This window comes from Salvelinus alpinus, chromosome 24, assembly GCF_045679555.1.
Source record: "Salvelinus alpinus chromosome 24, SLU_Salpinus.1, whole genome shotgun sequence".
Classification (NCBI taxonomy): Eukaryota; Metazoa; Chordata; class Actinopteri; order Salmoniformes; family Salmonidae; genus Salvelinus; species Salvelinus alpinus.
In genome coordinates, this window is record NC_092109.1 from 47,816,279 (window position 1) to 47,844,276 (window position 27,998).

General features: G+C 49.1%; 1 protein-coding gene across 1 annotated transcript; it reads right to left on the reverse strand.

Moving 5' to 3' along the window:
* Positions 1 to 548: 548 nt before the first annotated feature.
* Positions 549 to 27,852, reverse strand: bud13 (BUD13 homolog). The gene is given in 11 exon segments (XM_071362921.1): positions 549 to 819; positions 1,481 to 1,562; positions 1,881 to 2,071; positions 2,393 to 2,531; positions 11,668 to 11,776; positions 12,073 to 12,311; positions 26,778 to 27,032; positions 27,116 to 27,200; positions 27,343 to 27,372; positions 27,374 to 27,437; positions 27,694 to 27,852. Coding segments are annotated over 11 exon segments (1,431 nt in total). The 5' UTR covers positions 27,837 to 27,852; the 3' UTR covers positions 549 to 725.
* Positions 27,853 to 27,998: the final 146 nt, after the last annotated feature.

The following is a 27,998-nucleotide window of genomic DNA, read 5'->3' on the forward strand; positions in this document are numbered from 1 at the left end:
TCTTGAGACTCTGACTGGGTAAGGGCTCATCTTGAGACTCTGACTGGGTAAGGGCTCATCTTGAGACTCTGACTGGGTAAGGGCTCATCTTGAGACTCTGACTGGGTAAGGGCTCATCTTGAGACTCTGACTGGGTAAGGGCTCATCTTGAGACTCTGACTGGGTAAGGGCTCATCTTGAGACTCTGACTGGGTAAGGGCTCATCTTGATACTCTGACTGGGTAAGGGCTCATCTTGAGACTGTGTGACTGGGTATGGGCTCATCTTGAGACTCTGACTGGGTAAGGGCTCATCTTGATACTCTGACTGGGTAAGGGCTCATCTTGATACTCTGACTGGGTAAGGGCTCATCTTGATACTCTGACTGGGTAAGGGCTCATCTTGATACTCTGACTGGGTAAGGGCTCATCTTGATACTCTGACTGGGTAAGGGCTCATCTTGATACTCTGACTGGGTAAGGGCTCATCTTGATATCTGCGGTGCTGCTGGTCATCACATCACGGAGTCTGCCGTTAACATACAGTAATATACATCAGGAACCACAGAGTTACGAAACAGTGTTTAATAAAGCAGAAAAAAACAGGACACATCGTTGACTTCCTTTACACAGTACAGTAGAGCCTGCGTGGTTTGTTGAAGCAGTTTGATGGTGTAGATGTTCTCTTAACAGCCAGCCAGCCAGCCAGTCAGTCAGCCAGCCAGGGCCTCTGTCTCCATTTCTCCTCTACATATCCTCTACGCTCCACTTGTAGGCCATCTCCTGCACAGCCTTCTTATCAGCCATTCTGGTGTAACGCTTCTGTTCAAAACCATTCGACCTGAAACACACACACACACACACACACACACACACACACACGTTATTACAGATACAATGATATGGGCGAGCAAGAAAAACAAGAGTAATTATATATTATAATGATACTGTTAATTATATATTATGTTAATTCTAATTATAATGTTAATTTTAATGATACATTATATTAATTCTAATTATATATCAACGTGGCGCTATACACACACAACCCCCCCCCCCCCCCAACACACACACACAAACAACCCCCCTCCCAACACACACAACCCCCCCCCCCCAACACACACACACACACAACCCCCCTCCCAACACACACAACCCCCCTCCCAACACACACAAACAACCCCCCTCCCAACACAAACAACCCCCCCCCCCAACACAAACAACCCCCCCCCCAACACACACACACAACCCCACCCCCCAACACACACACACACACAAACAACCCCCCTCCCAACACACACAACCCCCCCCCCCCAACACACACACACAAACAAACCCCCTCCCAACACACACAGACCCCCCCAACACACACACACAGGGGGTGAGAGGTGTACCTGTCCACTCCGTCCCAACGGTAGCCTGGTGGAATGTCGAAGCCCCAACACACACACACACAAACAACCCCCCCCCCAACACACACACACAGCGGGTGAGAGGTGTACCTGTCCACTCCGTCCCAACGGTAGCCTGGTGGAATGTCGAAGCGGTTTGGGGGCGGAGCCGGGCCTTTGTAGCGAGGCTTCTCTGTAAACAACAACAGGAAGTGTCAGAGAGATTCATTGTGATTGGCCGAGGAGGGTTGGAAACCTGTGTTACATCACAAGTAGAATCTGAGCATTTGTTTCATGTTAACCCTTCACACACCAGACAGAAACAAAGAACACAACATCCTTTAACCTACTATATAGATTGTCAAATAACTGCTGTTTTTCTGGCCTACAAATTGATTTTGTCGAGAAAAAAAAGAAGAAGCTGTCGCCAAAATGAATCGATGCGGCCTTTTGCTGAACGTTGAAATCCTGATGTGGCCCTAGAGCCACAATAACCCCCCCCCACACACACCTTTGAGTCCTCGTAGTTTGTTGTCTCGGTCCTTTTTGCGTCTCATCATGGCCAACATGGGGTCTCCCTCTCTCTCCTGCTCTCTCAACATCCTGTCCAGGTCCTGGTCATTACAGGAACGTGCTAGAGGCTTCTGGGATTCCCTCAACGCGTCCTCAACATTCTGCTGCTGCATCTGGCCCTGGGCCACACTACACACACACACACACACGTAGATGACATAAGACAGACTGACCAGATGAAAGCTATGATCCCTTATTGATGTCACTTGTTTAATCCATGGTGTGAGATTGCAAGAGTGTGCAAAGCTGTCATCAAGGCAAAGGGTGGCTACTTTGAAGAATCTCAAATATAAAATATATGTTGATTTGTTTAACACTTTGTTGGTTACTACATGATTCCATATGTGTTATTTCATAGTTTTGATGTCTCCAGTATTATTCTACAATGTAGAAAAGTCAAGATAAATATACACTCATACTATACATATCTACACACACAGTCTCTCTCACCCTTTCCCCCACTGAGCATATTTAAGGTCTTTCTCTGCCTTCTCTCCTGCCATCCTCCTCTGCTCTTCTCTCTCCGTCTCGATGTCTCTCCGCTTCCCACTCTTATCTCTGAACACAGTCTCCGCATTACGAGACGCATCTGCAGGAGACAAAACACAGATAGATTAGTATAATATAGCACATAGTATTACATCTAGTGAGTGGAGTAGGTACAGCAGACTAGCGCTAGCTAACACTACCTAGTGAATGGAGTAGGTAGAGCAGACTAGCGCTAGCTAACACTACCTAGTGAATGGAGTAGGTACAGCAGACTAGCGCTAGCTAACACTACCTAGTGAGTGGAGTAGGTACAGCAGACTAGCGCTAGCTAACACTACCTAGTGAGTGGAGTAGGTACAGCAGACTAGCGCTAGCTAACACTACCTAGTGAATGGAGTAGGTACAGCAGACTAGCGCTAGCTAACACTACCTAGTGAGTGGAGTAGGTACAGCAGACTAGCGCTAGCTAACACTACCTAGTGAATGGAGTAGGTACAGCAGACTAGCGCTAGCTAACACTACCTAGTGAGTGGAGTAGGTACAGCAGACTAGCGCTAGCTAACACTACCTAGTGAATGTAGTAGGTACAGCAGACTAGCGCTAGCTAACACTACCTAGTGAGTGGAGTAGGTACAGCAGACTAGCGCTAGCTAACACTACCTAGTGAGTGGAGTAGGTACAGCAGACTAGCGCTAGCTAACACTACCTAGTGAGTGGAGTAGGTACAGCAGACTAGCGCTAGCTAACACTACCTAGTGAGTGGAGTAGGTACAGCAGACTAGCGCTAGCTAACACTACCTAGTGAGTGGAGTAGGTACAGCAGACTAGCGCTAGCTAACACTACCTAGTGAATGGAGTAGGTACAGCAGACTAGCGCTAGCTAACACTACCTAGTGAGTGGAGTAGGTACAGCAGACTAGCGCTAGCTAACACTACCTAGTGAATGGAGTAGGTACAGCAGACTAGCGCTAGCTAACACTACCTAGTGAGTGGAGTAGGTACAGCAGACTAGCGCTAGCTAACACCACCTAGTGAGTGGAGTAGGTACAGCAGACTAGCGCTAGCTAACACTACCTAGTGAGTGGAGTAGGTACAGCAGACTAGCGCTAGCTAACACCGCCTAGTGAGTGGAGTAGGTAGAGCAGACTAGCGCTAGCTAACACTACCTAGTGAGTGGAGTAGGTACAGCAGACTAGCGCTAGCTAACACTACCTAGTGAGTGGAGTAGGTACAGCAGACTAGCGCTAGCTAACACTACCTAGTGAGTGGAGTAGGTACAGCAGACTAGCGCTAGCTAACACTACCTAGTGAGTGGAGTAGGTACAGCAGACTAGCGCTAGCTAACACTACCTAGTGAGTGGAGTAGGTACAGCAGACTAGCGCTAGCTAACACTACCTAGTGAATGGAGTAGGTACAGCAGACTAGCGCTAGCTAACACTACCTAGTGAGTGGAGTAGGTACAGCAGACTAGCGCTAGCTAACACTACCTAGTGAATGGAGTAGGTACAGCAGACTAGCGCTAGCTAACACTACCTAGTGAGTGGAGTAGGTACAGCAGACTAGCGCTAGCTAACACTACCTAGTGAATGGAGTAGGTACAGCAGACTAGCGCTAGCTAACACTACCTAGTGAGTGGAGTAGGTACAGCAGACTAGCGCTAGCTAACACTACCTAGTGAGTGGAGTAGGTACAGCAGACTAGCGCTAGCTAACACTACCTAGTGAATGGAGTAGGTACAGCAGACTAGCGCTAGCTAACACTACCTAGTGAGTGGAGTAGGTACAGCAGACTAGCGCTAGCTAACACCGCCTAGTGAGTGGAGTAGGTAGAGCAGACTAGCGCTAGCTAACACTACCTAGTGAGTGGAGTAGGTACAGCAGACTAGCGCTAGCTAACACTACCTAGTGAGTGGAGTAGGTACAGCAGACTAGCGCTAGCTAACACTACCTAGTGAGTGGAGTAGGTACAGCAGACTAGCGCTAGCTAACACTACCTAGTGAATGGAGTAGGTACAGCAGACTAGCGCTAGCTAACACTACCTAGTGAGTGGAGTAGGTACAGCAGACTAGCGCTAGCTAACACTACCTAGTGAGTGGAGTAGGTAGAGCAGACTAGCGCTAGCTAACACTACCTAGTGAGTGGAGTAGGTAGAGCAGACTAGCGCTAGCTAACACTACCTAGTGAGTGGAGTAGGTACAGCAGACTAGCGCTAGCTAACACTACCTAGTGAATGTAGTAGGTACAGCAGACTAGCGCTAGCTAACACTACCTAGTGAGTGGAGTAGGTAGAGCAGACTAGCGCTAGCTAACACTACCTAGTGAATGGAGTAGGTAGAGCAGACTAGCGCTAGCTAACACTACCTAGTGAGTGGAGTAGGTACAGCAGACTAGCGCTAGCTAACACTACCTAGTGAGTGGAGTAAGTAGAGCAGACTAGCGCTAGCTAACACTACCTAGTGAATGGAGTAGGTACAGCAGACTAGCGCTAGCTAACACTACCTAGTGAGTGGAGTAGGTACAGCAGACTAGCGCTAGCTAACACTACCTAGTGAGTGGAGTAGGTACAGCAGAATAGCGCTAGCTAACACTACCTAGTGAATGGAGTAGGTACAGCAGACTAGCGCTAGCTAACACTACCTAGTGAGTGGAGTAGGTACAGCAGACTAGCGCTAGCTAACACTACCTAGTGAGTGGAGTAGGTACAGCAGACTAGCGCTAGCTAACACTACCTAGTGAGTGGAGTAGGTACAGCAGACTAGCGCTAGCTAACACTACCTAGTGAGTGGAGTAGGTACAGCAGACTAGCGCTAGCTAACACTACCTAGTGAGTGGAGTAGGTACAGCAGACTAGCGCTAGCTAACACTACCTAGTGAGTGGAGTAGGTACAGCAGACTAGCGCTAGCTAACACTACCTAGTGAGTGGAGTAGGTACAGCAGACTAGCGCTAGCTAACAGTAGGTACAGCAGACTAGCGCTAGCTAACACTACCTAGTGAATGGAGTAGGTACAGCAGACTAGCGCTAGCTAACACTACCTAGTGAGTGGAGTAGGTACAGCAGACTAGCGCTAGCTAACACTACCTAGTGAGTGGAGTAGGTACAGCAGACTAGCGCTAGCTAACACTACCTAGTGAGTGGAGTAGGTACAGCAGACTAGCGCTAGCTAACACTACCTAGTGAGTGGAGTAGGTACAGCAGACTAGCGCTAGCTAACACTACCTAGTGAGTGGAGTAGGTACAGCAGACTAGCGCTAGCTAACACCGCCTAGTGAGTGGAGGAGGTACAGCAGACTAGCGCTAGCTAACACTACCTAGTGAGTGGAGTAGGTACAGCAGACTAGCGCTAGCTAACACTACCTAGTGAGTGGAGTAGGAACAGCAGACTAGCGCTAGCTAACACTACCTAGTGAGTGGAGTAGGTAGAGCAGACTAGCGCTAGCTAACACTACCTAGTGAGTGGAGTAGGTAGAGCAGACTAGCGCTAGCTAACACTACCTAGTGAATGGAGTAGGTACAGCAGACTAGCGCTAGCTAACACCACCTAGTGAGTGGAGGAGGTACAGCAGACTAGCGCTAGCTAACACTACCTAGTGAGTGGAGTAGGTAGAGCAGACTAGCGCTAGCTAACACTACCTAGTGAGTGGAGTAGGTACAGCAGACTAGCGCTAGCTAACACTACCTAGTGAGTGGAGTAGGTAGAGCAGACTAGCGCTAGCTAACACTACCTAGTGAGTGGAGTAGGTAGAGCAGACTAGCGCTAGCTAACACCACCTAGTGAGTGGAGGAGGTACAGCAGACTAGCGCTAGCTAACACTACCTAGTGAGTGGAGTAGGTAGAGCAGACTAGCGCTAGCTAACACTACCTAGTGAGTGGAGTAGGTACAGCAGACTAGCGCTAGCTAACACTACCTAGTGAGTGGAGTAAGTAGAGCAGACTAGCGCTAGCTAACACTACCTAGTAAGTGGAGTAAGTAGAGCAGACTAGCGCTAGCTAACACCACCTAGTGAATGTAGTAGGTACAGCAGACTAGCGCTAGCTAACACTACCTAGTGAGTGGAGTAGGTACAGCAGACTAGCGCTAGCTAACACTACCTAGTGAGTGGAGTAGGTAGAGCAGACTAGCGCTAGCTAACACTACCTAGTGAGTGGAGTAAGTAGAGCAGACTAGCGCTAGCTAACACTACCTAGTGAGTGGAGTAAGTAGAGCAGACTAGCGCTAGCTAACACTACCTAGTGAGTGGAGTAGGTACAGCAGACTAGCGCTAGCTAACACTACCTAGTGAGTGGAGTAGGTACAGCAGACTAGCGCTAGCTAACACTACCTAGTGAATGTAGTAGGTACAGCAGACTAGCGCTAGCTAACACTACCTAGTGAGTGGAGTAGGTACAGCAGACTAGCGCTAGCTAACACTACCTAGTGAGTGGAGTAGGTACAGCAGACTAGCGCTAGCTAACACTACCTAGTGAGTGGAGTAAGTAGAGCAGACTAGCGCTAGCTAACACCACCTAGTAAGTGGAGTAGGTACAGCAGACTAGCGCTAGCTAACACTACCTAGTGAGTGGAGTAGGTACAGCAGACTAGCGCTAGCTAACACTACCTAGTGAGTGGAGTAGGTACAGCAGACTAGCGCTAGCTAACACTACCTAGTGAGTGGAGTAGGTACAGCAGACTAGCGCTAGCTAACACTACCTAGTGAGTGGAGTAGGTACAGCAGACTAGCGCTAGCTAACACTACCTAGTGAGTGGAGTAGGTACAGCAGACTAGCGCTAGCTAACACTACCTAGTGAGTGGAGTAGGTACAGCAGACTAGCGCTAGCTAACAGTAGGTACAGCAGACTAGCGCTAGCTAACACTACCTAGTGAATGGAGTAGGTACAGCAGACTAGCGCTAGCTAACACTACCTAGTGAGTGGAGTAGGTACAGCAGACTAGCGCTAGCTAACACTACCTAGTGAGTGGAGTAGGTACAGCAGACTAGCGCTAGCTAACACTACCTAGTGAGTGGAGTAGGTACAGCAGACTAGCGCTAGCTAACACTACCTAGTGAGTGGAGTAGGTACAGCAGACTAGCGCTAGCTAACACCGCCTAGTGAGTGGAGGAGGTACAGCAGACTAGCGCTAGCTAACACTACCTAGTGAGTGGAGTAGGTACAGCAGACTAGCGCTAGCTAACACTACCTAGTGAGTGGAGTAGGAACAGCAGACTAGCGCTAGCTAACACTACCTAGTGAGTGGAGTAGGTAGAGCAGACTAGCGCTAGCTAACACTACCTAGTGAGTGGAGTAGGTAGAGCAGACTAGCGCTAGCTAACACTACCTAGTGAATGGAGTAGGTACAGCAGACTAGCGCTAGCTAACACCACCTAGTGAGTGGAGGAGGTACAGCAGACTAGCGCTAGCTAACACTACCTAGTGAGTGGAGTAGGTAGAGCAGACTAGCGCTAGCTAACACTACCTAGTGAGTGGAGTAGGTAGAGCAGACTAGCGCTAGCTAACACCACCTAGTGAGTGGAGGAGGTACAGCAGACTAGCGCTAGCTAACACTACCTAGTGAGTGGAGTAGGTAGAGCAGACTAGCGCTAGCTAACACTACCTAGTGAGTGGAGTAGGTACAGCAGACTAGCGCTAGCTAACACTACCTAGTGAGTGGAGTAAGTAGAGCAGACTAGCGCTAGCTAACACTACCTAGTAAGTGGAGTAAGTAGAGCAGACTAGCGCTAGCTAACACCACCTAGTGAATGTAGTAGGTACAGCAGACTAGCGCTAGCTAACACTACCTAGTGAGTGGAGTAGGTACAGCAGACTAGCGCTAGCTAACACTACCTAGTGAGTGGAGTAGGTAGAGCAGACTAGCGCTAGCTAACACTACCTAGTGAGTGGAGTAAGTAGAGCAGACTAGCGCTAGCTAACACTACCTAGTGAGTGGAGTAAGTAGAGCAGACTAGCGCTAGCTAACACTACCTAGTGAGTGGAGTAGGTACAGCAGACTAGCGCTAGCTAACACTACCTAGTGAGTGGAGTAGGTACAGCAGACTAGCGCTAGCTAACACTACCTAGTGAATGTAGTAGGTACAGCAGACTAGCGCTAGCTAACACTACCTAGTGAGTGGAGTAGGTACAGCAGACTAGCGCTAGCTAACACTACCTAGTGAGTGGAGTAGGTACAGCAGACTAGCGCTAGCTAACACTACCTAGTGAGTGGAGTAAGTAGAGCAGACTAGCGCTAGCTAACACCACCTAGTAAGTGGAGTAGGTACAGCAGACTAGCGCTAGCTAACACTACCTAGTGAGTGGAGTAGGTACAGCAGACTAGCGCTAGCTAACACTACCTAGTGAGTGGAGTAGGTACAGCAGACTAGCGCTAGCTAACACTACCTAGTGAGTGGAGTAGGAACAGCAGACTAGCGCTAGCTAACACTACCTAGTGAGTGGAGTAGGTAGAGCAGACTAGCGCTAGCTAACACTACCTAGTGAGTGGAGTAGGTAGAGCAGACTAGCGCTAGCTAACACTACCTAGTGAATGGAGTAGGTACAGCAGACTAGCGCTAGCTAACACCACCTAGTGAGTGGAGGAGGTACAGCAGACTAGCGCTAGCTAACACTACCTAGTGAGTGGAGTAGGTAGAGCAGACTAGCGCTAGCTAACACTACCTAGTGAGTGGAGTAGGTACAGCAGACTAGCGCTAGCTAACACTACCTAGTGAGTGGAGTAGGTAGAGCAGACTAGCGCTAGCTAACACTACCTAGTGAGTGGAGTAGGTAGAGCAGACTAGCGCTAGCTAACACCACCTAGTGAGTGGAGGAGGTACAGCAGACTAGCGCTAGCTAACACTACCTAGTGAGTGGAGTAGGTAGAGCAGACTAGCGCTAGCTAACACTACCTAGTGAGTGGAGTAGGTACAGCAGACTAGCGCTAGCTAACACTACCTAGTGAGTGGAGTAAGTAGAGCAGACTAGCGCTAGCTAACACTACCTAGTAAGTGGAGTAAGTAGAGCAGACTAGCGCTAGCTAACACCACCTAGTGAATGTAGTAGGTACAGCAGACTAGCGCTAGCTAACACTACCTAGTGAGTGGAGTAGGTACAGCAGACTAGCGCTAGCTAACACTACCTAGTGAGTGGAGTAGGTAGAGCAGACTAGCGCTAGCTAACACTACCTAGTGAGTGGAGTAAGTAGAGCAGACTAGCGCTAGCTAACACTACCTAGTGAGTGGAGTAAGTAGAGCAGACTAGCGCTAGCTAACACTACCTAGTGAGTGGAGTAGGTACAGCAGACTAGCGCTAGCTAACACTACCTAGTGAGTGGAGTAGGTACAGCAGACTAGCGCTAGCTAACACTACCTAGTGAATGTAGTAGGTACAGCAGACTAGCGCTAGCTAACACCACCTAGTGAATGTAGTAGGTACAGCAGACTAGCGCTAGCTAACACTACCTAGTGAGTGGAGTAGGTACAGCAGACTAGCGCTAGCTAACACTACCTAGTGAGTGGAGTAGGTACAGCAGACTAGCGCTAGCTAACACTACCTAGTGAGTGGAGTAAGTAGAGCAGACTAGCGCTAGCTAACACCACCTAGTAAGTGGAGTAGGTACAGCAGACTAGCGCTAGCTAACACTACCTAGTGAGTGGAGTAGGTACAGCAGACTAGCGCTAGCTAACACTACCTAGTGAGTGGAGTAGGTACAGCAGACTAGCGCTAGCTAACACTACCTAGTGAGTGGAGTAAGTAGAGCAGACTAGCGCTAGCTAACACCACCTAGTAAGTGGAGTAGGTACAGCAGACTAGCGCTAGCTAACACCACCTAGTGAGTGGAGTAGGTACAGCAGACTAGCGCTAGCTAACACTACCTAGTGAGTGGAGTAGGTAGAGCAGACTAGCGCTAGCTAACACTACCTAGTGAGTGGAGTAGGTAGAGCAGACTAGCGCTAGCTAACACTACCTAGTGAGTGGAGTAGGTACAGCAGACTAGCGCTAGCTAACACTACCTAGTGAGTGGAGTAGGTACAGCAGACTAGCGCTAGCTAACACTACCTAGTGAGTGGAGTAAGTAGAGCAGACTAGCGCTAGCTAACACTACCTAGTAAGTGGAGTAAGTAGAGCAGACTAGCGCTAGCTAACACCACCTAGTGAATGTAGTAGGTACAGCAGACTAGCGCTAGCTAACACTACCTAGTGAGTGGAGTAGGTACAGCAGACTAGCGCTAGCTAACACTACCTAGTGAGTGGAGTAGGTAGAGCAGACTAGCGCTAGCTAACACTACCTAGTGAGTGGAGTAAGTAGAGCAGACTAGCGCTAGCTAACACTACCTAGTGAGTGGAGTAAGTAGAGCAGACTAGCGCTAGCTAACACTACCTAGTGAGTGGAGTAGGTACAGCAGACTAGCGCTAGCTAACACTACCTAGTGAGTGGAGTAGGTACAGCAGACTAGCGCTAGCTAACACTACCTAGTGAATGTAGTAGGTACAGCAGACTAGCGCTAGCTAACACCACCTAGTGAATGTAGTAGGTACAGCAGACTAGCGCTAGCTAACACTACCTAGTGAGTGGAGTAGGTACAGCAGACTAGCGCTAGCTAACACTACCTAGTGAGTGGAGTAGGTACAGCAGACTAGCGCTAGCTAACACTACCTAGTGAGTGGAGTAAGTAGAGCAGACTAGCGCTAGCTAACACCACCTAGTAAGTGGAGTAGGTACAGCAGACTAGCGCTAGCTAACACTACCTAGTGAGTGGAGTAGGTACAGCAGACTAGCGCTAGCTAACACTACCTAGTGAGTGGAGTAGGTACAGCAGACTAGCGCTAGCTAACACTACCTAGTGAGTGGAGTAAGTAGAGCAGACTAGCGCTAGCTAACACCACCTAGTAAGTGGAGTAGGTACAGCAGACTAGCGCTAGCTAACACCACCTAGTGAGTGGAGTAGGTACAGCAGACTAGCGCTAGCTAACACTACCTAGTGAGTGGAGTAGGTAGAGCAGACTAGCGCTAGCTAACACTACCTAGTGAGTGGAGTAGGTAGAGCAGACTAGCGCTAGCTAACACTACCTAGTGAGTGGAGTAGGTACAGCAGACTAGCGCTAGCTAACACTACCTAGTGAATGTAGTAGGTGTACTATAGTAACATACAGTGGGAGGGTGTGTGGTTGATCTTGTCTCTGTGTAGTGTGTGTAGTGTGTGAGTAGTGTGTGTAGTGTGTGAGTAGTGTGTAGTGTGTGAGTAGTGTGTGAGTAGTACCTTCTAGCGGTTGGTTGATCTTGTCTCTGCGTCGGTTCTCCTCCTGTTCTCTTCTTAGAACCTCCACTGATACCAGTCCTGCTGCGCCTCCTGACAGCATGCTCCGAGACTACACACACACACACACACACACACACACACACACACGTACGTTAGAATAGGCAAAGCTTCCACAAAACTTCTTACCAAGCTACAGGGGCGTGTTCAGCAGGACGCATTGTTTCGGGACGTTCAGATAGAAATATGCTATGTGGAAGAAACATGCCTCTCGGACATGTAGAATAAGGCATTTATGTCGGCTCTATTCATGACATTTCTATCTGCAACATTCCACAACATACGTCAACTGAACGTGGCCCAAAACTTGAATTTCTGTGCCTCGTCCCTTCAGCTCCACATGCTCACCTGTGATTGGTCAGGCCTGCGAGGTGGGGAGAGGTCAGAGTCTGAGCCCCTCCCACCATGGGGTCGCCTCCTGGGCGGTGATTGGTCAGAATCACAGTTCTGCCCTCCCTTTCGCCTTCTCCTGGGCGGTGATTGGTCCGAATCAGAGGCCCCTCCCATCGGTGTCCTTTTCCTTGGAGGTGATTGGTCTGAGTCTGAGCCGGGCCCGTTCTGAGCCCGCCTCCTGGACGGAGATGAATCTGAAGAAAAACATATTTAAAATGACTTCAGAACTTAACCAGGAGTATGGTGAACTACAGCCCTGTAGAGTAGGGGAGTATGGTGAACTACAACCCTGTAGAGTAGGGGAGTATGGTGAACTACAACCCTGTAGAGTAGGGGAGTATGGTGAACTACAACCAACCCTGTAGAGTAGGGGAGTATGGTGAACTACAACCCTGTAGAGTAGGGGAGTATGGTGAACTACAACCCTGTAGAGTAGGGGAGTATGGTGAACTACAACCCTGTAGAGTAGGGGAGTATGGTGAACTACAGCCCTGTAGAGTAGGGGAGTATGGTGAACTACAGCCCTGTAGAGTAGGGGAGTATGGTGAACTACAACCCTGTAGAGTAGGGGAGTATGGTGAACTACAGCCCTGTAGAGTAGGGGAGTATGGTGAACTACAACCCTGTAGAGTAGGGGAGTATGGTGAACTACAGCCCTGTAGAGTAGGGGAGTATGGTGAACTACAGCCCTGTAGAGTAGGGGAGTATGGTGAACTACAACCCTGTAGAGTAGGGGAGTATGGTGAACTACAGCCCTGTAGAGTAGGGGAGTATGGTGAACTACAGCCCTGTAGAGTAGGGGAGTATGGTGAACTACAGCCCTGTAGAGTAGGGGAGTATGGTGAACTACAGCCCTGTAGAGTAGGGGAGTATGGTGAACTACAACCAACCCTGTAGAGTAGGGGAGTATGGTGAACTACAACCAACCCTGTAGAGTAGGGGAGTATGGTGAACTACAACCAACCCTGTAGAGTAGGGGAGTATGGTGAACTACAACCAACCCTGTAGAGTAGGGGAGTATGGTGAACTACAACCAACCCTGTAGAGTAGGGGAGTATGGTGAACTACAACCAACCCTGTAGAGTAGGGGAGTATGGTGAACTACAACCAACCCTGTAGAGTAGGGGAGTATGGTGAACTACAACCAACCCTGTAGAGTAGGGGAGTATGGTGAACTACAGCCCTGTAGAGTAGGGGAGTATGGTGAACTACAGCCCTGTAGAGTAGGGGAGTATGGTGAACTACAGCCCTGTAGAGTAGGGGAGTATGGTGAACTACAGCCCTGTAGAGTAGGGGAGCATGGTGAACTACAGCCCTGTAGAGTAGGGGAGTATGGTGAACTACAGCCCTGTAGAGTAGGGGAGTATGGTGAACTACAGCCCTGTAGAGTAGGGGAGTATGGTGAACTACAGCCCTGTAGAGTAGGGGGAGTATGGTGAACTACAGCCCTGTAGAGTAGGGGGAGTATGGTGAACTACAACCCTGTAGAGTAGGGGGAGTATGGTGAACTACAGCCCTGTAGAGTAGGGGAGTATGGTGAACTACAGCCCTGTAGAGTAGGGGGAGTATGGTGAACTACAGCCCTGTAGAGTAGGGGAGTATAGTGAACTACAACCCTGTAGAGTAGGGGAGTATGGTGAACTACAGCCCTGTAGAGTAGGGGAGTATGGTGAACTACAGCCCTGTAGAGTAGGGGAGTATGGTGAACTACAGCCCTGTAGAGTAGGGGAGTATGGTGAACTACAGCCCTGTAGAGTAGGGGAGTATGGTGAACTACAGCCCTGTAGAGTAGGGGAGTATGGTGAACTACAACCCTGTAGAGTAGGGGAGTATGGTGAACTACAACCCTGTAGAGTAGGGGAGTATGGTGAACTACAGCCCTGTAGAGTAGGGGAGTATGGTGAACTACAGCCCTGTAGAGTAGGGGAGTATGGTGAACTACAACCCTGTAGAGTAGGGGAGTATGGTGAACTACAGCCCTGTAGAGTAGGGGAGTATGGTGAACTACAACCAACCCTGTAGAGTAGGGGAGTATGGTGAACTACAACCAACCCTGTAGAGTAGGGGAGTATGGTGAACTACAACCCTGTAGAGTAGGGGAGTATGGTGAACTACAGCCCTGTAGAGTAGGGGAGTATGGTGAACTACAGCCCTGTAGAGTAGGGGAGTATGGTGAACTACAGCCCTGTAGAGTAGGGGAGTATGGTGAACTACAGCCCTGTAGAGTAGGGGAGTATGGTGAACTACAACCCTGTAGAGTAGGGGAGTATGGTGAACTACAACCCTGTAGAGTAGGGGAGTATGGTGAACTACAACCCTGTAGAGTAGGGGAGTATGGTGAACTACAACCCTGTAGAGTAGGGGAGTATGGTGAACTACAACCCACCCTGTAGAGTAGGGGAGTATGGTGAACTACAACCCACCCTGTAGAGTAGGGGAGTATGGTGAACTACAACCAACCCTGTAGAGTAGGGGAGTATGGTGAACTACAGCCCTGTAGAGTAGGGGAGTATGGTGAACTACAACCCTGTAGAGTAGGGGAGTATGGTGAACTACAGCCCTGTAGAGTAGGGGAGTATGGTGAACTACAACCCACCCTGTAGAGTAGGGGAGTATGGTGAACTACAACCCACCCTGTAGAGTAGGGGAGTATGGTGAACTACAGCCCTGTAGAGTAGGGGAGTATGGTGAACTACAGCCCTGTAGAGTAGGGGGAGTATGGTGAACTACAGCCCTGTAGAGTAGGGGAGTATAGTGAACTACAACCCTGTAGAGTAGGGGAGTATGGTGAACTACAGCCCTGTAGAGTAGGGGAGTATGGTGAACTACAACCCTGTAGAGTAGGGGAGTATGGTGAACTACAGCCCTGTAGAGTAGGGGAGTATGGTGAACTACAGCCCTGTAGAGTAGGGGAGTATGGTGAACTACAGCCCTGTAGAGTAGGGGAGTATGGTGAACTACAACCCTGTAGAGTAGGGGAGTATGGTGAACTACAACCCTGTAGAGTAGGGGAGTATGGTGAACTACAACCCTGTAGAGTAGGGGAGTATGGTGAACTACAGCCCTGTAGAGTAGGGGAGTATGGTGAACTACAACCCTGTAGAGTAGGGGAGTATGGTGAACTACAGCCCTGTAGAGTAGGGGAGTATGGTGAACTACAACCCTGTAGAGTAGGGGAGTATGGTGAACTACAACCCTGTAGAGTAGGGGAGTATGGTGAACTACAACCCTGTAGAGTAGGGGAGTATGGTGAACTACAACCAACCCTGTAGAGTAGGGGAGTATGGTGAACTACAACCCTGTAGAGTAGGGGAGTATGGTGAACTACAGCCCTGTAGAGTAGGGGAGTATGGTGAACTACAGCCCTGTAGAGTAGGGGAGTATGGTGAACTACAGCCCTGTAGAGTAGGGGAGTATGGTGAACTACAGCCCTGTAGAGTAGGGGAGTATGGTGAACTACAGCCCTGTAGAGTAGGGGAGTATGGTGAACTACAACCCTGTAGAGTAGGGGAGTATGGTGAACTACAACCCTGTAGAGTAGGGGAGTATGGTGAACTACAACCCTGTAGAGTAGGGGAGTATGGTGAACTACAACCCACCCTGTAGAGTAGGGGAGTATGGTGAACTACAACCCACCCTGTAGAGTAGGGGAGTATGGTGAACTACAACCCACCCTGTAGAGTAGGGGAGTATGGTGAACTACAGCCAACCCTGTAGAGTAGGGGAGTATGGTGAACTACAACCCTGTAGAGTAGGGGAGTATGGTGAACTACAGCCCTGTAGAGTAGGGGAGTATGGTGAACTACAACCCACCCTGTAGAGTAGGGGAGTATGGTGAACTACAACCCACCCTGTAGAGTAGGGGAGTATGGTGAACTACAACCCACCCTGTAGAGTAGGGGAGTATGGTGAACTACAACCCTGTAGAGTAGGGGAGTATGGTGAACTACAACCCTGTAGAGTAGGGGAGTATGGTGAACTACAACCCTGTAGAGTAGGGGAGTATGGTGAACTACAACCCTGTAGAGTAGGGGAGTATGGTGAACTACAACCCTGTAGAGTAGGGGAGTATGGTGAACTACAGCCCTATAGAGTAGGGGAGTATGGTGAACTACAGCCCTGTAGAGTAGGGGAGTATGGTGAACTACAGCCCTGTAGAGTAGGGGAGTATGGTGAACTACAACCCTGTAGAGTAGGGGAGTATGGTGAACTACAGCCCTGTAGAGTAGGGGGAGTATGGTGAACTACAACCAACCCTGTAGAGTAGGGGGAGTATGGTGAACTACAACCAACCCTGTAGAGTAGGGGAGTATGGTGAACTACAACCAACCCTGTAGAGTAGGGGAGTATGGTGAACTACAAACCCTGTAGAGTAGGGGAGTATGGTGAACTACAGCCCTGTAGAGTAGGGGAGTATGGTGAACTACAACCCTGTAGAGTAGGGGAGTATGGTGAACTACAACCAACCCTGTAGAGTAGGGGAGTATGGTGAACTACAACCCTGTAGAGTAGGGGAGTATGGTGAACTACAACCCTGTAGAGTAGGGGAGTATGGTGAACTACAGCCCTGTAGAGTAGGGGAGTATGGTGAACTACAACCCTGTAGAGTAGGGGAGTATGGTGAACTACAGCCCTGTAGAGTAAGGGAGTATGGTGAACTACAGCCCTGTAGAGTAGGGGAGTATGGTGAACTACAACCAACCCTGTAGAGTAGGGGAGTATGGTGAACTACAACCCTGTAGAGTAGGGGAGTATGGTGAACTACAACCCTGTAGAGTAGGGGAGTATGGTGAACTACAACCAACCCTGTAGAGTAGGGGAGTATGGTGAACTACAACCAACCCTGTAGAGTAGGGGAGTATGGTGAACTACAACCAACCCTGTAGAGTAGGGGAGTATGGTGAACTACAACCAACCCTGTAGAGTAGGGGAGTATGGTGAACTACAACCCTGTACAGTAGGGGAGTATGGTGAACTACAACCCTGTAGAGTAGGGGAGTATGGTGAACTACAACCCTGTAGAGTAGGGGAGTATGGTGAACTACAGCCCTGTAGAGTAGGGGAGTATGGTGAACTACAACCCTGTAGAGTAGGGGAGTATGGTGAACTACAGCCCTGTAGAGTAGGGGAGTATGGTGAACTACAACCAACCCTGTAGAGTAGGGGAGTATGGTGAACTACAACCAACCCTGTAGAGTAGGGGAGTATGGTGAACTACAACCAACCCTGTAGAGTAGGGGAGTATGGTGAACTACAACCCTGTAGAGTAGGGGAGTATGGTGAACTACAACCCTGTAGAGTAGGGGAGTATGGTGAACTACAACCCTGTAGAGTAGGGGAGTATGGTGAACTACAACCCTGTAGAGTAGGGGAGTATGGTGAACTACAACCCTGTAGAGTAGGGGAGTATGGTGAACTACAACCCTGTAGAGTAGGGGAGTATGGTGAACTACAACCCTGTAGAGTAGGGGAGTATGGTGAACTACAGCCCTGTAGAGTAGGGGAGTATGGTGAACTACAGCCCTGTAGAGTAGGGGAGTATGGTGAACTACAACCCTGTAGAGTAGGGGGAGTATGGTGAACTACAGCCCTGTAGAGTAGGGGAGTATGGTGAACTACAACCCACCCTGTAGAGTAGGGGAGTATGGTGAACTACAACCAACCCTGTAGAGTAGGGGAGTATGGTGAACTACAACCAACCCTGTAGAGTAGGGGAGTATGGTGAACTACAGCCCTGTAGAGTAGGGGAGTATGGTGAACTACAACCCTGTAGAGTAGGGGAGTATGGTGAACTACAACCCTGTAGAGTAGGGGAGTATGGTGAACTACAGCCCTGTAGAGTAGGGGAGTATGGTGAACTACAGCCCTGTAGAGTAAGGGAGTATGGTGAACTACAGCCCTGTAGAGTAGGGGAGTATGGTGAACTACAACCAACCCTGTAGAGTAGGGGAGTATGGTGAACTACAACCCTGTAGAGTAGGGGAGTATGGTGAACTACAACCCTGTAGAGTAGGGGAGTATGGTGAACTACAACCCTGTAGAGTAGGGGAGTATGGTGAACTACAGCCCTGTAGAGTAAGGGAGTATGGTGAACTACAGCCCTGTAGAGTAGGGGAGTATGGTGAACTACAGCCCTGTAGAGTAGGGGAGTATGGTGAACTACAACCAACCCTGTAGAGTAGGGGAGTATGGTGAACTACAACCCTGTAGAGTAGGGGAGTATGGTGAACTACAACCCTGTAGAGTAGGGGAGTATGGTGAACTACAACCCTGTAGAGTAGGGGAGTATGGTGAACTACAACCCTGTAGAGTAGGGGAGTATGGTGAACTACAACCCTGTAGAGTAGGGGAGTATGGTGAACTACAACCAACCCTGTAGAGTAGGGGAGTATGGTGAACTACAACCCTGTAGAGTAGGGGAGTATGGTGAACTACAGCCCTGTAGAGTAGGGGAGTATGGTGAACTACAACCCTGTAGAGTAGGGGAGTATGGTGAACTACAACCCTGTAGAGTAGGGGAGTATGGTGAACTACAGCCCTGTAGAGTAGGGGAGTATGGTGAACTACAGCCCTGTAGAGTAGGGGAGTATGGTGAACTACAACCAACCCTGTAGAGTAGGGGAGTATGGTGAACTACAACCAACCCTGTAGAGTAGGGGAGTATGGTGAACTACAACCAACCCTGTAGAGTAGGGGAGTATGGTGAACTACAACCCTGTAGAGTAGGGGAGTATGGTGAACTACAACCCTGTAGAGTAGGGGAGTATGGTGAACTACAACCCTGTAGAGTAGGGGAGTATGGTGAACTACAACCCTGTAGAGTAGGGGAGTATGGTGAACTACAGCCCTGTAGAGTAGGGGAGTATGGTGAACTACAGCCCTGTAGAGTAGGGGAGTATGGTGAACTACAACCCTGTAGAGTAGGGGGAGTATGGTGAACTACAGCCCTGTAGAGTAGGGGAGTATGGTGAACTACAACCCTGTAGAGTAGGGGAGTATGGTGAACTACAGCCCTGTAGAGTAGGGGAGTATGGTGAACTACAACCAACCCTGTAGAGTAGGGGAGTATGGTGAACTACAGCCCTGTAGAGTAGGGGAGTATGGTGAACTACAACCCTGTAGAGTAGGGGAGTATGGTGAACTACAACCCTGTAGAGTAGAGGAGTATGGTGAACTACAACCCTGTAGAGTAGAGGAGTATGGTGAACTACAACCCTGTAGAGTAGGGGAGTATGGTGAACTACAACCCTGTAGAGTAGGGGAGTATGGTGAACTACAACCAACCCTGTAGAGTAGGGGAGTATGGTGAACTACAACCAACCCTGTAGAGTAGGGGAGTATGGTGAACTACAGCCCTGTAGAGTAGGGGAGTATGGTGAACTACAACCCTGTAGAGTAGGGGAGTATGGTGAACTACAACCAACCCTGTAGAGTAGGGGAGTATGGTGAACTACAACCCTGTAGAGTAGGGGAGTATGGTGAACTACAACCCTGTAGAGTAGGGGAGTATGGTGAACTACAACCCTGTAGAGTAGGGGAGTATGGTGAACTACAACCAACCCTGTAGAGTAGGGGAGTATGGTGAACTACAACCAACCCTATAGAGTAGGGGAGTATGGTGAACTACAACCCTGTAGAGTAGGGGAGTATGGTGAACTACAACCCTGTAGAGTAGGGGAGTATGGTGAACTACAACCCTGTAGAGTAGGGGAGTATGGTGAACTACAACCCTGTAGAGTAGGGGAGTATGGTGAACTACAACCCTGTAGAGTAGGGGAGTATGGTGAACTACAGCCCTGTAGAGTAGGGGAGTATGGTGAACTACAGCCCTGTAGAGTAGGGGAGTATGGTGAACTACAACCAACCCTGTAGAGTAGGGGAGTATGGTGAACTACAGCCCTGTAGAGTAGGGGAGTATGGTGAACTACAGCCCTGTAGAGTAGGGGAGTATGGTGAACTACAACCAACCCTGTAGAGTAGGGGAGTATGGTGAACTACAACCAACCCTGTAGAGTAGGGGAGTATGGTGAACTACAACCAACCCTGTAGAGTAGGGGAGTATGGTGAACTACAACCAACCCTGTAGAGTAGGGGAGTATGGTGAACTACAACCAACCCTGTAGAGTAGGGGAGTATGGTGAACTACAACCAACCCTGTAGAGTAGGGGAGTATGGTGAACTACAGCCCTGTAGAGTAGGGGAGTATGGTGAACTACAGCCCTGTAGAGTAGGGGAGTATGGTGAACTACAGCCCTGTAGAGTAGGGGAGTATGGTGAACTACAACCAACCCTGTAGAGTAGGGGAGTATGGTGAACTACAACCAACCCTGTAGAGTAGGGGAGTATGGTGAACTACAACCCTGTAGATTAGGGGAGTATGGTGAACTACAGCCAACCCTGTAGAGTAGGGGAGTATGGTGAACTACAGCCCTGTAGAGTAGGGGAGTATGGTGAACTACAACCCTGTAGAGTAGGGGAGTATGGTGAACTACAACCCTGTAGAGTAGGGGAGTATGGTGAACTACAACCAACCCTGTAGAGTAGGGGAGTATGGTGAACTACAACCCTGTAGATTAGGGGAGTATGGTGAACTACAGCCAACCCTGTAGAGTAGGGGAGTATGGTGAACTACAGCCCTGTAGAGTAGGGGAGTATGGTGAACTACAACCCTGTAGAGTAGGGGAGTATGGTGAACTACAACCCTGTAGAGTAGGGGAGTATGGTGAACTACAACCCTGTAGAGTAGGGGAGTATGGTGAACTACAACCCTGTAGAGTAGGGGAGTATGGTGAACTACAACCAACCCTGTAGAGTAGGGGAGTATGGTGAACTACAACCAACCCTGTAGAGTAGGGGAGTATGGTGAACTACAACCAACCCTGTAGATTAGGGGAGTATGGTGAACTACAGCCAACCCTGTAGAGTAGGGGAGTATGGTGAACTACAGCCCTGTAGAGTAGGGGAGTATGGTGAACTACAACCCTGTAGAGTAGGGGAGTATGGTGAACTACAACCCTGTAGAGTAGGGGAGTATGGTGAACTACAACCCTGTAGAGTAGGGGAGTATGGTGAACTACAACCCTGTAGAGTAGGGGAGTATGGTGAACTACAACCCTGTAGAGTAGGGGAGTATGGTGAACTACAGCCAACCCTGTCGAGTAGGGGAGTATGGTGAACTACAACCCTGTAGGGGAGTATGGTGAACTACAACCCTGTAGGGGAGTATGGTGAACTACAGCCCTGTAGAGTAGGGGAGTATGGTGAACAACAACCAACCCTGTAGAGTAGGGGAGTATGGTGAACAACAACCAACCCTGTAGAGTAGGGGAGTATGGTGAACTACAACCCTGTAGAGTAGGGGAGTATGGTTAACTACAGCCCTGTAGAGTAGGGGAGTATGGTGAACTACAGCCCTGTAGGGGAGTATGGTGAACTACAGCCCTGTAGAGTAGGGGAGTATGGTGAACTACAGCCCTGTAGAGTAGGGGAGTATGGTGAACAACAACCAACCCTGTAGAGTAGGGGAGTATGGTGAACTACAGCCCTGTAGAGTAGGGGAGTATGGTGAACTACAACCCTGTAGAGTAGGGGAGTATGGTGAACTACAACCAACCCTGTAGAGTAGGGGAGTATGGTGAACTACAGCCCTGTAGAGTAGGGGAGTATGGTGAACTACAACCCTGTAGAGTAGGGGAGTATGGTGAACTACAACCAACCCTGTAGAGTAGGGGAGTATGGTGAACTACAACCCTGTAGAGTAGGGGAGTATGGTGAACTACAGCCCTGTAGAGTAGGGGAGTATGGTGAACTACAGCCCTGTAGAGTAGGGGAGTATGGTGAACTACAGCCCTGTAGAGTAGGGGAGTATGGTGAACTACAACCCTGTAGAGTAGGGGAGTATGGTGAACTACAACCAACCCTGTAGAGTAGGGGAGTATGGTGAACTACAACCCTGTAGAGTAGGGGAGTATGGTGAACTACAACCCTGTAGAGTAGGGGAGTATGGTGAACTACAACCCTGTAGAGTAGGGGAGTATGGTGAACTACAGCCCTGTAGAGTAGGGGAGTATGGTGAACTACAGCCCTGTAGAGTAAGGGAGTATGGTGAACTACAGCCCTGTAGAGTAGGGGAGTATGGTGAACTACAACCAACCCTGTAGAGTAGGGGAGTATGGTGAACTACAACCCTGTAGAGTAGGGGAGTATGGTGAACTACAACCCTGTAGAGTAGGGGAGTATGGTGAACTACAACCCTGTAGAGTAGGGGAGTATGGTGAACTACAGCCCTGTAGAGTAAGGGAGTATGGTGAACTACAGCCCTGTAGAGTAGGGGAGTATGGTGAACTACAGCCCTGTAGAGTAGGGGAGTATGGTGAACTACAACCAACCCTGTAGAGTAGGGGAGTATGGTGAACTACAACCCTGTAGAGTAGGGGAGTATGGTGAACTACAACCCTGTAGAGTAGGGGAGTATGGTGAACTACAACCCTGTAGAGTAGGGGAGTATGGTGAACTACAACCCTGTAGAGTAGGGGAGTATGGTGAACTACAACCCTGTAGAGTAGGGGAGTATGGTGAACTACAACCAACCCTGTAGAGTAGGGGAGTATGGTGAACTACAACCCTGTAGAGTAGGGGAGTATGGTGAACTACAGCCCTGTAGAGTAGGGGAGTATGGTGAACTACAACCCTGTAGAGTAGGGGAGTATGGTGAACTACAACCCTGTAGAGTAGGGGAGTATGGTGAACTACAGCCCTGTAGAGTAGGGGAGTATGGTGAACTACAGCCCTGTAGAGTAGGGGAGTATGGTGAACTACAACCAACCCTGTAGAGTAGGGGAGTATGGTGAACTACAACCAACCCTGTAGAGTAGGGGAGTATGGTGAACTACAACCAACCCTGTAGAGTAGGGGAGTATGGTGAACTACAACCCTGTAGAGTAGGGGAGTATGGTGAACTACAACCCTGTAGAGTAGGGGAGTATGGTGAACTACAACCCTGTAGAGTAGGGGAGTATGGTGAACTACAACCCTGTAGAGTAGGGGAGTATGGTGAACTACAGCCCTGTAGAGTAGGGGAGTATGGTGAACTACAGCCCTGTAGAGTAGGGGAGTATGGTGAACTACAACCCTGTAGAGTAGGGGGAGTATGGTGAACTACAGCCCTGTAGAGTAGGGGAGTATGGTGAACTACAACCCTGTAGAGTAGGGGAGTATGGTGAACTACAGCCCTGTAGAGTAGGGGAGTATGGTGAACTACAACCAACCCTGTAGAGTAGGGGAGTATGGTGAACTACAGCCCTGTAGAGTAGGGGAGTATGGTGAACTACAACCCTGTAGAGTAGGGGAGTATGGTGAACTACAACCCTGTAGAGTAGAGGAGTATGGTGAACTACAACCCTGTAGAGTAGAGGAGTATGGTGAACTACAACCCTGTAGAGTAGGGGAGTATGGTGAACTACAACCCTGTAGAGTAGGGGAGTATGGTGAACTACAACCAACCCTGTAGAGTAGGGGAGTATGGTGAACTACAACCAACCCTGTAGAGTAGGGGAGTATGGTGAACTACAGCCCTGTAGAGTAGGGGAGTATGGTGAACTACAACCCTGTAGAGTAGGGGAGTATGGTGAACTACAACCAACCCTGTAGAGTAGGGGAGTATGGTGAACTACAACCCTGTAGAGTAGGGGAGTATGGTGAACTACAACCCTGTAGAGTAGGGGAGTATGGTGAACTACAACCCTGTAGAGTAGGGGAGTATGGTGAACTACAACCAACCCTGTAGAGTAGGGGAGTATGGTGAACTACAACCAACCCTATAGAGTAGGGGAGTATGGTGAACTACAACCCTGTAGAGTAGGGGAGTATGGTGAACTACAACCCTGTAGAGTAGGGGAGTATGGTGAACTACAACCCTGTAGAGTAGGGGAGTATGGTGAACTACAACCCTGTAGAGTAGGGGAGTATGGTGAACTACAACCCTGTAGAGTAGGGGAGTATGGTGAACTACAGCCCTGTAGAGTAGGGGAGTATGGTGAACTACAGCCCTGTAGAGTAGGGGAGTATGGTGAACTACAACCAACCCTGTAGAGTAGGGGAGTATGGTGAACTACAGCCCTGTAGAGTAGGGGAGTATGGTGAACTACAGCCCTGTAGAGTAGGGGAGTATGGTGAACTACAACCAACCCTGTAGAGTAGGGGAGTATGGTGAACTACAACCAACCCTGTAGAGTAGGGGAGTATGGTGAACTACAACCAACCCTGTAGAGTAGGGGAGTATGGTGAACTACAACCAACCCTGTAGAGTAGGGGAGTATGGTGAACTACAACCAACCCTGTAGAGTAGGGGAGTATGGTGAACTACAACCAACCCTGTAGAGTAGGGGAGTATGGTGAACTACAGCCCTGTAGAGTAGGGGAGTATGGTGAACTACAGCCCTGTAGAGTAGGGGAGTATGGTGAACTACAGCCCTGTAGAGTAGGGGAGTATGGTGAACTACAACCAACCCTGTAGAGTAGGGGAGTATGGTGAACTACAACCAACCCTGTAGAGTAGGGGAGTATGGTGAACTACAACCCTGTAGATTAGGGGAGTATGGTGAACTACAGCCAACCCTGTAGAGTAGGGGAGTATGGTGAACTACAGCCCTGTAGAGTAGGGGAGTATGGTGAACTACAACCCTGTAGAGTAGGGGAGTATGGTGAACTACAACCCTGTAGAGTAGGGGAGTATGGTGAACTACAACCAACCCTGTAGAGTAGGGGAGTATGGTGAACTACAACCCTGTAGATTAGGGGAGTATGGTGAACTACAGCCAACCCTGTAGAGTAGGGGAGTATGGTGAACTACAGCCCTGTAGAGTAGGGGAGTATGGTGAACTACAACCCTGTAGAGTAGGGGAGTATGGTGAACTACAACCCTGTAGAGTAGGGGAGTATGGTGAACTACAACCCTGTAGAGTAGGGGAGTATGGTGAACTACAACCCTGTAGAGTAGGGGAGTATGGTGAACTACAACCAACCCTGTAGAGTAGGGGAGTATGGTGAACTACAACCAACCCTGTAGAGTAGGGGAGTATGGTGAACTACAACCAACCCTGTAGATTAGGGGAGTATGGTGAACTACAGCCAACCCTGTAGAGTAGGGGAGTATGGTGAACTACAGCCCTGTAGAGTAGGGGAGTATGGTGAACTACAACCCTGTAGAGTAGGGGAGTATGGTGAACTACAACCCTGTAGAGTAGGGGAGTATGGTGAACTACAACCCTGTAGAGTAGGGGAGTATGGTGAACTACAACCCTGTAGAGTAGGGGAGTATGGTGAACTACAACCCTGTAGAGTAGGGGAGTATGGTGAACTACAGCCAACCCTGTCGAGTAGGGGAGTATGGTGAACTACAACCCTGTAGGGGAGTATGGTGAACTACAACCCTGTAGGGGAGTATGGTGAACTACAGCCCTGTAGAGTAGGGGAGTATGGTGAACAACAACCAACCCTGTAGAGTAGGGGAGTATGGTGAACAACAACCAACCCTGTAGAGTAGGGGAGTATGGTGAACTACAACCCTGTAGAGTAGGGGAGTATGGTTAACTACAGCCCTGTAGAGTAGGGGAGTATGGTGAACTACAGCCCTGTAGGGGAGTATGGTGAACTACAGCCCTGTAGAGTAGGGGAGTATGGTGAACTACAGCCCTGTAGAGTAGGGGAGTATGGTGAACAACAACCAACCCTGTAGAGTAGGGGAGTATGGTGAACTACAGCCCTGTAGAGTAGGGGAGTATGGTGAACTACAACCCTGTAGAGTAGGGGAGTATGGTGAACTACAACCAACCCTGTAGAGTAGGGGAGTATGGTGAACTACAGCCCTGTAGAGTAGGGGAGTATGGTGAACTACAACCCTGTAGAGTAGGGGAGTATGGTGAACTACAACCAACCCTGTAGAGTAGGGGAGTATGGTGAACTACAACCCTGTAGAGTAGGGGAGTATGGTGAACTACAGCCCTGTAGAGTAGGGGAGTATGGTGAACTACAGCCCTGTAGAGTAGGGGAGTATGGTGAACTACAGCCCTGTAGAGTAGGGGAGTATGGTGAACTACAACCCTGTAGAGTAGGGGAGTATGGTGAACTACAACCAACCCTGTAGAGTAGGGGAGTATGGTGAACTACAACCCTGTAGAGTAGGGGAGTATGGTGAACTACAACCCTGTAGAGTAGGGGAGTATGGTGAACTACAACCAACCCTGTAGAGTAGGGGAGTATTAATTAGGAACCAACAGAACCAAACAGAATGAAACAGGGAGGGACACACCACAATTTGTCCATTATAAAACTTTTTTTAAATCAGAAAACAATTTCCATTTGGAGTAAACGGTTTCCGTTGCAAAACTGGTACTAAATGAATACACCCCAGGGTTATATAGAGAGATTTGTCTTTGAATGGATGTTAACATGGACTGTATTCATTGGTCGCAAACTGTAGCAAAACGTTTTGCAACAGAAACTGTTTACTTCAAACAGAGAAAAAAAATTCTGCAACAAATGTGTTTCTATTGGACAAATTGAGGTTGGTCCTTCTCAGTTTGGTTCCAAGTGAATACACCTCTGAACTTGTCCAATAAGAACACTGATTTCAGGGTCAGAGGTTAGGGGGCAGGTCTCACCTCTGCTGTGTGTCCTGTGGGGGGGTTGGGATGATGATGAGGGAGGAACGCTAGGCTTCAGTCTACGAAGAGACGCATCGGGGGATTCATGTCCAATCCTCCTAGGCGGAGAGACGTCCGGCGAATCATGACGCTGCTTTCTGAGTGCCAGGGGCTCTGGCGAATCATGTCGCGTCTTTTTGATCGACAGGGGCTCTGGCGAATCGTGTCGAACTCTCTGTTCCTCCTCCTCCTCCTCTGGGACCTCTTCATCAGCTGAGCAGAGAGAATATATATATTAGGACACACACCATGCAGCAGACAACACCTGAGTGCACCTCTGCTGCAGTCTGGCTCACCTCCCATCACTCTCCATTTGTTGCTGGTCCTGAAGGCTTCCAGGCGTTTGATCTCATCTGGACGGTCGTCTACCATCTCAGCAACCTGACACACAATACAGAGCGAGAGACACAGGTGAGTGGATCAGAGGTCTAGCTAGCCACTCTAAAGTGATGTCTTTGGTAAAGGTCACCCCGACTGAAAACAAAGTGACGGTAAAGTTAGCTAGTTATGTAGCATTATTTACCACTGGCGCCTCCTCTTCTTCCTCCTCCTCCCTCTTCGTTCCCCTTCTCGCCGGTCATCTGTTTCCAATCCACATCGTCATCTACTATCTTCATCCTGCTCAGACCGAGTAACAGAGCGGTTAGAAATTACTGCCAAATAACAACAAGTAACTAGCTACTGGAGTTCGCCAACAGAGGTCAGAAACTACAGCGAAACATCGACCAGCTAAGTTTGTTATGCTAGCTATGCTAGCCAGCTAACGTTATCACAGTGTAGTAGGGCTAGCAGGCTAACGTAACTATGTAGCTAACGTTAGCTACTGCCTGACTGTTTAACTCCATATTCCCCCGGTATTTTCACACCTACTCACCCCTTTCCTGTAACTTTAATGCATTTCTTTTTAGCCTTCTTCTCCTTTGACTTCTTGGCGTCTCCATCTGCAGATAAATAACGTTTCAGATACTCGGATTTGGAGAGAGACGCTCCTTTACTGTCATTCGTGGACGCAGCCATTTTGAAATTAGGGAACGGAGAGGACCGAGGGACACACAGTGCAATGAACGTCACGAAATGCCGCGTTTTCTATTTTGTTTTGTCAATGAAGAGTAGTCTTCATAAATATACAGCTCTGGAGGAAATTAAGAGACGACTGCAAAATTATCAGTTTCTCTGGTT